This window comes from Melanaphis sacchari, unplaced genomic scaffold (genome assembly GCF_002803265.2).
Source record: "Melanaphis sacchari strain LSU unplaced genomic scaffold, SCAv2.0 Contig395_pilon_pilon, whole genome shotgun sequence".
NCBI lineage: Eukaryota > Metazoa > Arthropoda > Insecta > Hemiptera > Aphididae > Melanaphis > Melanaphis sacchari.
The window spans coordinates 805,532-820,481 of record NW_020271251.1 but is presented as its reverse complement, the minus strand read 5'-3'; the positions used below and the strand labels follow the sequence as shown (position 1 = coordinate 820,481).

Here is a 14,950-nt window from a genome sequence, read left to right as displayed (position 1 = left end):
TATCGTTGTAATTATTGTTATTTCGCGATATTATAATAAACGATCAGGTATATTATTATACGAGAGTATGCAAAACTCGTTGTACTGAGACTTTTCATTGTAATAATAATAATATAATACTGTGCGGACTGCTGGTATAGTGTGCATATACATCATATATACGGATAATGGATGTACGCCGAGGGGCGATATACTTCTTAAAAACGGTACCCGAGACTAAATATGCGCATGCATTTGTCTGACGAGGGGTTAAGATGGTTTTTTTTTTATATTTCCGAGCAATCGCTCGATCGTACATAATACCGGTGCAGGTATATATACCTACCACGCCGTATTATAAACGTCTGCGAGGTGAATTTTTTTCCAACTTTTTTGCAATTCGCACATCTTCATTCACAATGCCTATGCGCGCAGCCCTCCGATAAAAATGACTTAGCCGCACAAACACATAAATACGTGGGAATAACGGGGTAGCGTGTGTACAGTGCAGAGACAGCGGTGGTCCAACCCTAGTGGGTGGGCGGGCGGGCGGTCGGCGAACTATTTGTTTAATATCTAACGTCTATATAGGTATATACATAACGTATAGCGTGCACATAATATTATGTTATTAGGTACATATTGTATTTCGACATTATACGATGTACAATATATTATACTTATATACGGTACACGCAATAAATATAGAAATGTGTGTATTTCGATATTCATATATATCCATCGTATTATATGTATAGTATAAAGGCGTGCCGAATCGCAAAAGGATTAGGTGAACGACGAGCGCGGACGTTGCACAAGACGTCTCTCGCGTTTTGAAGTAGTTGCGGGTAATGTGAATATCATAGTACGCATCATAGCAATAATATAATAATATTAAAGCGTTTAACACGATTTATATACGATTTATGAATTGTGCGTAACGGATGAGAAACGGTCAGGGCGTACAGCAAAGTACTATAAAAATACGCACCACGCGAGGGGTATACGTTGACGTTACAATATACGATTTCAACAATTGTATATAAGTACTGTATATACTAATTAAATATATGTAGTTATGAATTTATGATGTATAATATGATATACATAACTGCACATGATTCTGCACGGAAGTGTGCAGTGCACGTTATACGATAAACGGAACAATATTATTATTATCGAATGACTTTGGCTAAAATTTATAATTACATTATATTATATATTACTAGAACTTATAGCACCCTTTATCCCGGCCTCGATTGTTATTATACGCATTACCATCTATAATCTTCGACCGTTATTGTTTTCAGTTTGCAAAATATTTAAAAACGTTTTCAGTGGACAGATTTAATACAAGTTTCGTACCATATTAGCTATCGGGTTCTGAACTTAAAAACAATTTCGGATTCAAAAAGCCTCCGTCATATCGGTAACCTTAAAAATCCGGAGTAATCTGTCGAAATAGCAAATAATTCTCGAACTATTACATCTTACATAACATTGTATTTACCTATATTATACTCGAAATTAAATTTTATTGCCAATATATTAATATTACTACGAGAACCCATTTAATTTTATGTCAAAAAAAATATTTTTAATGATTTTCTGCGGGGGAGTTCGTCATATTATTTGTTTTAATACTCTCACAGCCTCATATTTTTACATTTTTTCAATATAATTTTTTAATACCGTTGAAAATGTCAAATATTTTTCCTATGAATTAAGTGTGTTTACACATTTAACCTGTTCGCTATTGTCAAAATAACATTCTACACTTGTTTTTATTTCGGGAGTAGATATTTTAATTTGTAAGATTAGAATAACATATAATAGTGCAATGTAATAAAATTAATCTTAAAATTAATTAAATTTCAAGGTATAAATTATATTTAAAAAATATACACGCAATCTAGCATATTAATATTTTATTTTTCATAAAATTATTATAAAATTTAATGGTTACACGTAATTTTAATGATAAATTTCTTCTGTGATGAAATATTTTTATAATTTTAAATAATAAGCTATTTTGTAGCAATTATCTATACTTAATTTGTTAAAATTGAAATACAAAATACGATTCAATAATACCACGCAGTTGTAATACACAGTATTAATTTTATATAGGTTATAAAATAATAATCTCAGAAATTCAGAACAAAATCCTTATCTATTCTGAAATAAAATAAACAACAAGATTCTCTATATTTTAATGATTTGTAAGTTTAAAATAATGATAACAATATTTATCTATTTATCGGTATTTATATTTGATTTACTACGTATTATAAGTTATAGCTTATATCAATGAATACATCGGTAAACTCAATTGAACGAACCAATACAAAGTTAAATAAATAAAATAAGAATACAGTATTATATAGCCCGAAATTATTGTTTTATAGATTTAAAATGATAAAAAATCATATGTATCAAATTTTCAACTAATAGCTATAGTTGGTAACAAACCTATTACTTCTGTGACATTTCGAAACAGTGCAGTCGGCCAACACGATGTGAACGTAAAGCGCATTGCAAACGAGTGTGACAGTTTAAAAGATATAATTTCAATTATACTATGTAACATTATATGATTATCGTTTGTTAATATTTTGGCACCGATGTCCGTTTTGTAATTGAATATCATATTGTATGCAAAACGTTAATTGGGTGTCTCTAGGCCAAACGGACGGTATAAAACGGACTTTCCGTTCGGTGGTTAGTATCAGTCTTTCGTCCGTCTTCAGTCGTACATCTACAGACATTCAAAAGTCAACCTACCAACGAAATCACCATGCAATTCCAAGTAAGTCTTAAGTCATATTTTAAGCTTAAGTAACTGACACAAATTTTACGTATATATACGATGTATGCAATACATCACAATATATTATTATTTATTTAACACACTGAGAGAGCAGAGTATATCAACAGTATTATAGTACATGGTGATTTATTTCCACGAGCATTTTTGTACAAGATTTTCTCAATGTAAAGAGAGAGAGAGAGAGAGAGAGCGAATCTCAATGATCGATTTATCAACAACAATTCGTTTGGGTAATATATTATTCGTTTGAAATTATTTTTTCAATCATGTTTTTGATAACCGTCGAAATATAACATATATTGTAAATTGTACGCTATTAATTATTATAAAACCAATGGTAAGTACAGCCCTCCCGTAGTTATCTATTCGAGTAGATGATAAATAACCGTAGTATACGAGCATTTTAAAAGGCGGGTATGTGATTTAATAACCTAGAAAACATTAAAATTAAACCGTTTGTCATTCAATTTGCAGGCATCTTTCGTTTTGCTCGCCATGGTCGTGTGCTTCGCCGCCGCCGAAACCAAGACGCCGTCGTCTGCCCAATCAGACACCGACCGCAGCAAACGAGGAGTGGTAGTCCCGTTGGCCGCCTCACCTTATGTGGCTGCAACATACGCCGCTGCCTCGCCTTACGTAGCCGCATCGCCTTACGTGGCCGCATCGCCTTACGTGGCCGCACGGTACGCGGCCGCCCCTTATGTCGCCGCCCCATATGCTGCAGTACCTTCACCGTACGTCTCCGCTTACTCCGCTTATTCCGCCTACCCGTACGTGGCCAAGACCTTGACGACTTCCCCGTACACAGCTGCTTACTACGTTTAATAGGTCCTCTAGATCAGACACCAAAATCTATATTTAATGCGACTAACTTCAATTTACTTTGACCAAGACGATCACTTATTATTTTATTTATTGTAATATTATACCCTGTACAATATTTTATGTAACTCTTTAAAAAATTAATAAAAAATATTTTAATGTACTCGAAATTGTTGTTTTTTTTTTTTTTTTAAGTGTAAATAAAAATTTAATTTATCAAACAATTTTTGTGGTTTATTAATTGTTTTACATTCATCGACCAATAACGATAGAGTAAGTATGTGATATGAAAACATTGAATAATCCTAGTGGTGCACCCATGTAAAAATTACAGCAAAATACAATATTGAGCATACTTTTCTTAGTTAGCCACTAGATAACGAGTTTGTTCTACCTAAATATTAATAAAATATAAACAAATAAACATATAACACCATTTCAAATTATTAAATGTGATAAAAGTTTATTGTTCTTTGAAAAAATATTTCATCATGTAACATATACAATAACCAAAAATACTATTCACAATATGTCGGTTCATATTTTGTATAATAAAAAAATAAAAACTTGAATTTAAAAAAAAATTCTATTTTTTTTTTTTTTATGATCATCGTTTTTCATTAATTTACTTTTTTGATTGATAATAATGGATATAACCTATATTTTTACGATATATAAAATTTTAATTTTAAATTATAAGTTAAAAATTATACCTATCTTATAACTATAAATAAATTATATTTTAAGTGGATGACGGATAAGATAAGTATAGTCTATAGAGGACATTGCAGTATTGGTCTAGTATATACTATTTATATTGCGCTCTTACGAATACCTCACAGAAAAGAAGCATATAGTTAATTAAGATTAATTAAATTTCTTATAAATCTTGAAATTAATAACATCTGAAAAAAGAATAATAATTTTAACAATTTTATTGTAACTTATAGATATAAAAAAAAAATATGCTTAAATTAAATCTGCTTATATATTTAAATCTTAATATATTTTATCTACTTATTGTCAGTATCTATATTTTGTGATTAATAAAATATAACACTATAACAATAATTTATACAGCTTATTAGATGGTAAACTTGCAATAATGAAAATTGTGATTCCATCAGACGTCCTATTTTCACTTTAAAAACCAATATTTTTTTCACTTTCTATGAAGTATAAAATGTTTTTTAAAAAAAATGTTCTTTTACAAAATCAAATTTCAAAGGTATAAGTTTACATTCCGAAATACACATAATAGATAAACTACATTTTTGATATTTTTGTATAATGTATTACTTTTGTTTAGTAATTTAATCATTATCAAACTTAAAGGTAAATATTTTATTTAGGCTATCACATAGGCTTTTATTAATATAATAATTTTATTAAAGTTTTAATATTTTACATAGCTATAACTTAGCTTAAGATTAAAATACTAATGTAAGCCCCATGAGATGGTCTAGATAAAATTCTTATCTTTAAGTTTGATAATAGATAAATTTACTCTAATACTAAAGCTAACAATATAAAATGGATTCTTCTGAACAAAAATTTGTTATGTTGTCTAGATAATGTTTATGTATGTAAGACGAAGATAACACATGGGGGTATGGCGTCCTCTTAAGAAGGAAAAAATTCGTACAGTTAGAAAAAAATTACTCAAAAATTCATATTTGACTATGTTTTATTTTTATCATACCTCTCATTCTGTCAATTTTGATTTCAGAACACAAGTTGATACATCAAAATGGCTTAAAAAAATCAATTAATTCAAAAATGGTTCTTAAAAATTAAAATTGGGGTTACCATAAAATCAATAAATATTTGTGCTGCACATGCGCAAAATATGAGTTAGAAAAATTGTGAATCAAAGAAGTCTATGATCCAGTAGTCTAGTTTAATTTTCCGCAAACAAAATTGAAAATAAATTCAGAGAGCTGAATTAAAGTAGACCCTTTTTCTATAGACACACGGTATTTTATGTAGACACTAAACAGCAATATTTTATTCAAATTTAACTTTTTTTTTTAATTTAAAAGAACACTATGTAATATATATATATCACTAAATGCATTTTAAATTTTTTTCATAATTCAAATAATTTTTTGAAAAATATTTTGAAATATTATGATATAGAGTATAGACTAATAGTTAAATTAATAATTATTATTATATGTTTTAAGTTAATTCATAATACCCTCTTATACAGTACGTACAGGGGCAGCATATGCAGCAAATATTACATCTGAATATTTTTTTGATATTTATATTAACTATACCAAATAATCGTATATTTTACTTATACTTTATAATTTAGTTGAAGTATTATAGAACTAGATTATCAAAAAGAAAGTCATCAGAAAACTGGAATATATAGCACTTTAAAAGTAAAATAGTAAATACGCGATTTATTTGCCATGAAATATGTAATAAAAAAAAAACTAAAATTTAAAGCCTTATAATATTTACTCTAATTTAAGTCTTAACTGTAGTCTTCAAAGTAACTATCTTTTAGTATTTTGTGGGAGGAACAAGAATGTCAAAAGTAAAAATGCTTTGGTACCAACGCATTTTCAGAATAAACGAAAATAACAATTAAAAAAAATAATAATAAAGAAAACGAGAATTTCGATTTTATAAATAGTAGAAATTAAAAAAAAAGATTTAGTGTAAGGCCACATCCATTTTTATGAGCGATCGAAATTCTAATTTTTGACAAAATTGGATATCTAATCGACAATTTACGAGTTGTTGAAATAAAAAATTCGACACGTCGTTCGTATTTCGTTTACGTATACTTGTTGCAACCGAAGGCTATTACAGTGGCCAGCGGGGTTGTTTTACCGCACGACGGATAACATACCTCCTACCTTACCTATCGGGAATTAAAGACTCGGATACTTTTTTCTCCGCAGTCTTCCACTCGTCCGACCACGGTACGTGAACAAAACGAGTGGTTAACCGGTAACCGATGAAACCCGAATTCGGAACGATGATGATGATGATGATGATGATGCTTACAACGCTACCTATATGGACGGACGGATACAAAAATCGAGTTGTCTTCTCCCACCCTAAAAACAACGACAAAATAACGTCATTGACTGATTGTACAGTGTTGCAAAATTAGATATCAAGAAAGTGATCGGAACGGCGCCATCGAAAAAACTATCGAATAAAAAACTCGATAGCGGCCGAAACTTTCAACACGATTGACACCGCAGACTCGCCGTTTGAACGGCTAGAACCGCAAAACCGATCGTCATAAGCGCTGGGACACGTTTCGAAAAATTCGAACGTTTCGTTGACAACGAAATACACTTCTCGATGAGATGTCGATTCGAAATCGAGGGAAATCGTTTCGACCGGCGGTGTCCGAACGTTCCGAACACGGTCATCGCAGCAGTGTTCGCGGCGATCGGGAACGCCGTTCCTCGAATCCCCACAGCCCACGCCATCGGGTCCGCGCCCAAACCATGATCGATTGAAATAATAATAATACGTCTCGTCTCAAACACGCGGATTATATAGATATCACGTCATCTCATCAAAATATTTTACCGTCGCCCGCCGGGAAACGGCGAAAACGTTTGCGAAACGAACGCCGCCGCCGCCGTCCGCGATCGTAATTTTTTTTTTTTTCCCCGACCGCGAGACAACCGTGCACACTGCACGACGAACTGATATTGTTATTGCCCTATTCGGTCGGTGATAGGTGGTTGATAGCGGACGGACGCCAGGACGCTGGGACACGTCACGGACCGCCGCCATCGCGCACGTCCAGAATCGCGGCGATATTCTGTTCACCGCGGCGGCGGCGCTATACCGGCAGAGCCGCGGCAGCTATCGAACGGCGTCCGATTGTCCGCCGCCGCGCCACAGTCGCCCCAGCCATCGATTAATAATAGTAATAATGATATTGTTATTAATCATTCCGATTGATGTTTTCCAATATCGTCGTCTCCCGTAGACCGATCCGCGGTATTATTATTATTATTAATACAGTGCGTTATTAACATTATTATTATTATTATTATTATTATTATTATTATTATTATCGTTGTGCGGGTTGCGCGGATCACATGGTTTAAGTTCCACGATAACGGTTATCATCGTCCGTCGTGTCCATTACGATTGTGTCGCAGCGGTGTTGTTGTTGTTGTCCTACCGTAGCACAAAGCCCGTGTCTTGTAATTATTATTGTCGTTGTCGCCGCGTCCGTCTGGCGTAATAATATCTTACGTTCTGCGGTGTCTCCGGTTATCCGTCGCGCGCCCGTACTCTACGTCGTCACGTCCGTGTTCCGGTCATCGGCGCTGTGCGCTACGAAGTGGTCCACGTCTTGGGTGTTGCGTTCATCAGTGGCGTCCGTCGTTGGGGCCGCCGCGGACGGCGTCGTCACCTCGACGATCTTCGGCAGTCTACAGCAAACCGTTCTCGTTGGGGGCGGCACGTACACAACAAGTGGCCGACTTCCGGTGCGCAGACCAGATACTCTCGCGAAACACGGTTAGACATTATATTTTTTTTAGTAACGTACTTGCCCCCCCCATCGTATTGTAATTACCTATTGTCGTTGCGATGTCGACCCAGACACTCACCTAATAAGCTAAAAATTAGCTTAATAAAGGCCTGGGCACAACGATATCATGAGCGACAGTAAAATCTGTCGAGAACATTTGACTTTGTGTTCCTTGGAGTGCATGTTTCTCTTTTGCTCCGTTGTTGTGAAGCGATTATGTCTTGTCCTATCTCTGTTGGTTCTTTCCAGTTCTGGCTATGTATGTATGGATTGGTAGTTTTGATTGACGCTCCTTATTTGTCTCTTTGGTCGTACCCAGCTCTAAGGGTTCTATTTAATCTGTCTCATATCAACAATGACTGTGACATGTATAATCGATTATGATCTTATGTTTATTCGCAAAATATGCATTTGTCAACCAGTTACTTTTAATTTAAATTCTTACGATTTGGTAATTACAACGAGTATATTTTGTCTTAATACCTAGTTTTATTTTTTAACTAATAATTAATACTTGTCTTGTAATAAAGTATTTTTTATTTAACTATCTGTATGCTAAAATGACTGGTTAATATGTGTTCAAATAAAAAAACTAAAATTTTAATTTCAGTATAAACGATTTCATTTTTAGAAAAATTTTCTATTTAGATAGATATTATATTTATACAAACAAACTGACAACTGTAAATAAAAATAATCCAAGTACCTAGTGGTAACCCATCTACAGAAAGTATACTTAATGATATTACCTACCTGAACAAATACAATTAAAAGGTTTAGACTGCATGTTTACATTAAATAACAATCTAGATACTTTTTTACAATTTTAATATATATTATGAAGATATTTAAATAATATAATGTAATAACTAAATCTAGAAGTGCACTAATAGTGGGTCACGACTCATTGCCAAAAGTGGGTCACAAATAAATTCTTAGTGGGTCATGAGTGTTTTATTTTTTATGTTTAACAGTTAAAGAATTTTAATAAATTTCTATTTATTTATGAAATGTTTTGAATTTATGTTCTACATTTAAAAGTATTAATCAACTTTAAGCAGGTACTAAATTTTTATTTAAAATAAACAAATTACCGGGCAAATTACCAAACTTTTAGAAATTAGGTTTGATTCAACTTTGGGTTAATATAAATTTAACTATTTATAATTATATTATGTAGGTAGATATCTAATTAAATTATAATATTTGTTTACAATACTTTTTGCAATACCCACATTAAAACCATATTGTATAATTTTATTAAATAAACATTTAAATGCAGTTTCATATTAATAGAACTGTATGTACAGTATGTTAGTTTATATATTTAATATCTTGTATAATGTATTCGTTAATAAGTAATTAAAATAAAATATCTTTTATTTTAAACATTAATTTATTTAATTGGTGTCTATGACATTTTTTGATGATCATTAAAATTATTTATTTTATAAATACATTATTTACTATTATACATTCATTCTCATTTCTCATATAATTGATATGCTTCAAAATCATGATAAACACACGGAAATTTCATTACTTTGACTATGATAATTATTTGGATTTAAATAGGTATATATCCATTTAATAATTATTAATAACTATTTAGCTATTCAATTTCAATAAGCATTTCATAATTTTGTGCACTTAGTTATTTCATATCTCATTGTATAATTAAAGTCAATTGTACTTGTAGCAAATTTTTAACTGCCTAGGTACCTATGGAAATAAATAATATTATTTCAATGGTTATTAATTTTTTTCTTTTCATTTTTATTACTGAAATTTATTGATTTTTTTTAAACATTCAAATTATTAGTTAGTAGAATGATTTATTTGTAAATTATTAATAATGATAACTATTTTTGTTTTATGGTAAGAGAATAATAAGTAATATTAGCTAAAAATTACGAAAAATTAATAACTTAATTTTTGTTTAGAATTGAAAAAACATTTTGTATACTTTTTATTTTTAACTGATAAATATAAAGTTTAATATATAACTAGGGTTCAGGACTTGTTGCATACAAATTGTAGGAAATATGGATGCACATATTATACACTTAAAATACCTGAAGTATGCGCAAAAATATGCAACTAAATTTTTTTTATTAGTGATTACAAAAGTCTAATTTATTCGATTTAAATTAAGACAATTTTTTTTTCACGTATTTTCCTTTTACATGCTCAAAACGATAGTATATATAGGAACAATTAAATATTATTTTAGTATTCCGTATGATGATGCGAAGACTTGTTTTATGAATAGGTATATTGACTGTCGCATGACTGTAAAAAAAAATATTAACCTTTAAAATAAATTTATTTAACATAAAATGTAAATATGTTCTAAAAAACAATTATATTGCTAAAATTTTTCTAGTTCGTATTTTAATCCGTTATATCTTAAAACAAATTTATATCTTACTTAGATTATTCAATACCTAGTCATTATTAAAGAATATGCAAATACAATAAGTCTTATACCATATATATTTATGAATGTTAATCAAATGTCAAAAATATAATATAAATATAGGTGTATTTTTTTATTTAAAAATACAATGTAGTCTTGAAATATTTCAGTAGTCAAGATAACCGGCAAATACCTTATATTTTACCATAAAAAAAAAAAAAAATAGAAACTAATACATTTATTCGAGCATTTATTATATTCTAAAAATTGACCAATGTAATTTAAATTGAATGTGCCATTTTTACAAACCCATACATGTAGATGTTTATAATATGAGATATAATTTATTTATGGTACTTATTTATTTAATTAGTAACTTTTGAAATTAATAAAAATGAATCAAAAAATTATGTTTTTTATATTATGCTTAGGTATGAAAAACAACAATATACATGAGAACAATTAGAACATGAAATTTTCATGACTTAAAAATTATACCCAACATACTAATTTGCTATTGTTTACTTAATAAATAGTGTTTATAAAGGAATATTTGTTTTTTGTCTTACATATTAAATATAGGTAGTACCCTAGTAGGTACTATGATGTTGAAACTAAAAGGCTGAAATTAAAATAATTAAAAAATATTGATTTTAAAATATATATTAGTACCTATATGCTTTTAGAATGTAGCTCATATTTATTAAATTTTGTTATCTAAAAAAATACATTTTATTAATATAATATTTGTTTTTTATGTTGATTAATATTTATATTATTCCTAATAAAATGTTGTTTAAAGTTTATTTATCTTGAGGTTGAGTTGATCAATGTTAATATAGTATTATTTTTTTCTTTTTACAGTGCATGAGGTCTCAAACTGGAAAGAAGCCATTTCCATGTAAGATCCATTCAAATTTTTCATGGTTAATGTCAAATTTAAATGTACACATGAGTTCTCGCACGGGAGAGAAACCATATACATGTGAAGTTTGCTCTAAATCATTTACTTTAAACCAGCAACTCATTACTCATATGAGGTCTCATACAGGAGAGAAGCCTTTTTCATGTGAGGTTTGTTTAAAACCTTTCTCTACAAATGGCAATTTAAAAATACACATGAGGTCTCACACAGGAGAGAAACCGTTCTCATGTGATGTCTGCTTAAAAACGTTTACGCTAAATCAGCAACTAATTACTCACAAAAGGTCTCACACTGGAGAGAAGCCATTTTCCTGTGAGGTCTGTCTAAAATGCTTTTCTACAAATGGCAATTTGAAAGTTCATATGAGATCCCACACAGGAGAAAAACCATTTTCATGTGAGGTCTGTCTAAAATCATTTACTCTTAACCAGCAACTAATTACTCACATGAAGTCACACACGGGAGAGAAATCGTTTTCATGTGAGGTATGTCTAAAATCATTTCCTGTTAACGGTTCATTAATCAAACACATGAGAGTCCATGCAGATAAGAAGCCGTTTTCTTGTGATCCATGTAAAAAATGTTTTCCCCAAAACGGTCAGCTTGTATCACATACAAGAATTCAGGAAGACCCAAGAATGCTTGAGGATAATGCTAATTGTATGATGTCGACTTATAAAAAGTCCTTTAATTTAAACAGTAATATTTATTAATTGACTGTTCAAAACAATAAATTGTCTTAAATATAAGTTTTCAACATCTAATAAAAATAATTTTTGATGCTTAAATGTATGTTTATATTTATTTATTAATTTAAAATAATTTGCTAGTGCAAATAATCTATGATAACAATATTGTTATACTCAATACATTATATTATTTTTACATTTATTTTCTTTTTTTTATTGGAACTATTTGCTTACACAATTTAATACTATTGATATTATATTTTTTGAGTTAGAGTTATATGGCGTGAATGCATTTTTATTGACTTGTAATTATAAAATTATATTAAATACTTAGTAACCTATGTCCTACACTGGGTTTATATAACCTAAAAGTGTAATAATCACAGTTCATCTTGGTCTTTGGATTATGCTATTTGTGAGAGATAATTCTTGGATATATAATATGCGCTAATGTACCTACCTTATTTGAATAAAATATTTTGAAGATAAATAAGTATTTAAATTTACTTGACAATTTTCTCATTTTTATTCAAATGTTGTCATTAAATATTTATACGTATGAACTACCATGTTTTTGATAATATTTAAATAACTACTATTCTATTCTGAAATAATTCTAGTTTGATTCATGTCAAGAGTAATTCATTCTTAGTGAGCAGTCATTAGACCAATATGAACTGTATGGATTATATTTAACATGGCGTACTTATTGCTTTGGTCTTTAATAATACTTTTATTATATGATCTAAGATGTATTGTATCTATTATTATTAAGTTAACCACCACGTAAATCTATTAATTTAGTAATAACTGATTTTGGAACGCATTATTTTAAATAGAATATATTACTGTAAAAATATCCAGAGAAAATATTGAATTCATGGTAATTATAATGGTTAGTATTTTTTATATTATTGTAGTAAAATCAAAGTGATATGTGATGTCATCAAAAATAATTGGAGTAAGTGTACCATAATCAATTTTTCAACATTAGTGAAATACGTCAAAAATATTTTGTTTTTAATGGATTATACGTAATGTTGTATATATATTTTTTTTTTAACATCAATGTAATAATATATTTTCTTAAAAATCTAAGATCTAAAATAAATATATCCCATTTTATTGTGAATCAGAATTACTCAATGTGTTAATGGTATTTAATATTTATGATCATTTTTGATTAAATTATATAGATGTCAATTAAAAATGTACCTATCATTTAAAATTCTACCCTTTTAGATTTTTAATTTTATAATTTTAGATTCAAGCTGAATGAGAAATGTATTGGTTTTACAATGATGTGTTATTATTATTATTTTTAATATTATAAAGACGTGACAACAGGTATAAAAAAAAAGTCTTCAAATAGTTTTCTTTAGGTAACAACATTTTATTTTATATCTACTGTCATCTGATTTGTTTGTTCATATTAGTTTCTTACTGCAATGCAATCAAAGACTGCTAAAAAATTCAAGAACGACCAATTAATACAATCTATTATTCTGCTATTAAAAAAAAATGATAAAACATGAAATGTTTGGCAATTTTTAATTTAATTTAAATATGAACCTACGTTTTTGAAATTATTGTATAATTTTTGTTTCAAGAATGAGAAGTATTCAAAATATATGTAATAACGAGAAAAACAAGATAAAATAGGTTAAAAATATTTAAGTTAAAATTAAGGCCAAAAAAGGGGAGGAGATGCGGCCGGACTGACTAAAAGTACACACGCCTTGTATGTAAGTCCAGTATTAATAATTATTGAATAAACTTATTCTCGTGCTATTACTTTCCTCGTGTTCTTCGGAGGGCTCTCGAGATCGTGATTCGAGAATATGATCAAATACACCGTTATGCAAATTAAGAATCTGTACTAACAATAAGTATTTTAGATTTGCACCTTACCTGATTTGCCGCAGTGAATACTTAAAGTACGTTCCTTGGAGAAAGATGTAAGGTGACACAAATTACGATACGAATTAAGAAAAACTTAAGTTTAAATAAGAAAAAACAACTCTGATTTAACTTATAAAAAAAGAAGTTCAGCTGTCGCTCGCAGAATCTTGTGGGTATGGTGTGTGATGGTTTTTAGGTAGAGCTCCTGCTCGCTTGTCTGTTGAGAGAAGACGACGTGGTCAAGACAGCCAGAGTCGCATGAGGCTCCAACAAAAGCCTCCGCGTCCTTAGAAAAATTGGCTTTTTCCCTGACGACGGAAAGCCTCATTGGACCATCCCTTTGTCTCTGGCGGCACACGAAAATAGATCACACGCTTTGCACCATATTGTCGCAATAACGTGTGAGTTCTTATGAGACCAAACAATGTAAATCGTTTCTCTAAAACAATAGGGTTAGGTTAATAATAATCAATAGGGATTATTGGTTTTTATTGAGGACTACCTGCGTGCGACAACTTCATCGTTATTTATTTAATGAAATAATAAAATATACAATAAATTATGATGTGTGAGCATATCATTACATATATTTATATATACTTCAGTATTTAACGTTTATTTTTATATACTCAGAAACTATTATCACTGTTCGGTTTTACTTCAAACAATACAGTTTTTGTATTTATATAGCCCCGAAATGTGGACGTCGGTTGATAATTTATACGATTGTAGGTACTATTATATTAATATTCTTTGAAATATAAAAGCATTTATGAAATTAGTTTTCATTTTATTTGAACTCTATATTATTGAATTTTAAATTTTAGTTTTATTAGTTTAGACCTATGAAAATCATTGA

General features: G+C 29.8%; 2 protein-coding genes across 2 annotated transcripts; both read left to right on the top strand.

The window, feature by feature from the left end:
* The first annotated feature begins 2,705 nt into the window (after positions 1-2,705).
* Positions 2,706-3,782, top strand: LOC112597238. The gene is made up of 2 exons (XM_025343203.1): positions 2,706-2,788; positions 3,284-3,782. Exons 1-2 carry the CDS (start codon positions 2,777-2,779, stop codon positions 3,632-3,634), a joined length of 363 nt encoding a protein of 120 aa, XP_025198988.1. The 5' UTR covers positions 2,706-2,776; the 3' UTR covers positions 3,635-3,782.
* Positions 3,783-7,305: 3,523 nt separating this feature from the next.
* LOC112597240 (gastrula zinc finger protein XlCGF71.1-like) lies at positions 7,306-12,273 on the top strand. Its single transcript, XM_025343205.1, has 2 exons — positions 7,306-8,143; positions 11,440-12,273. Exon 2 carries the CDS (start codon positions 11,443-11,445, stop codon positions 12,211-12,213), a length of 771 nt encoding a protein of 256 aa, XP_025198990.1. The 5' UTR covers positions 7,306-8,143; positions 11,440-11,442; the 3' UTR covers positions 12,214-12,273.
* The last annotated feature ends 2,677 nt before the right edge of the window (positions 12,274-14,950 follow it).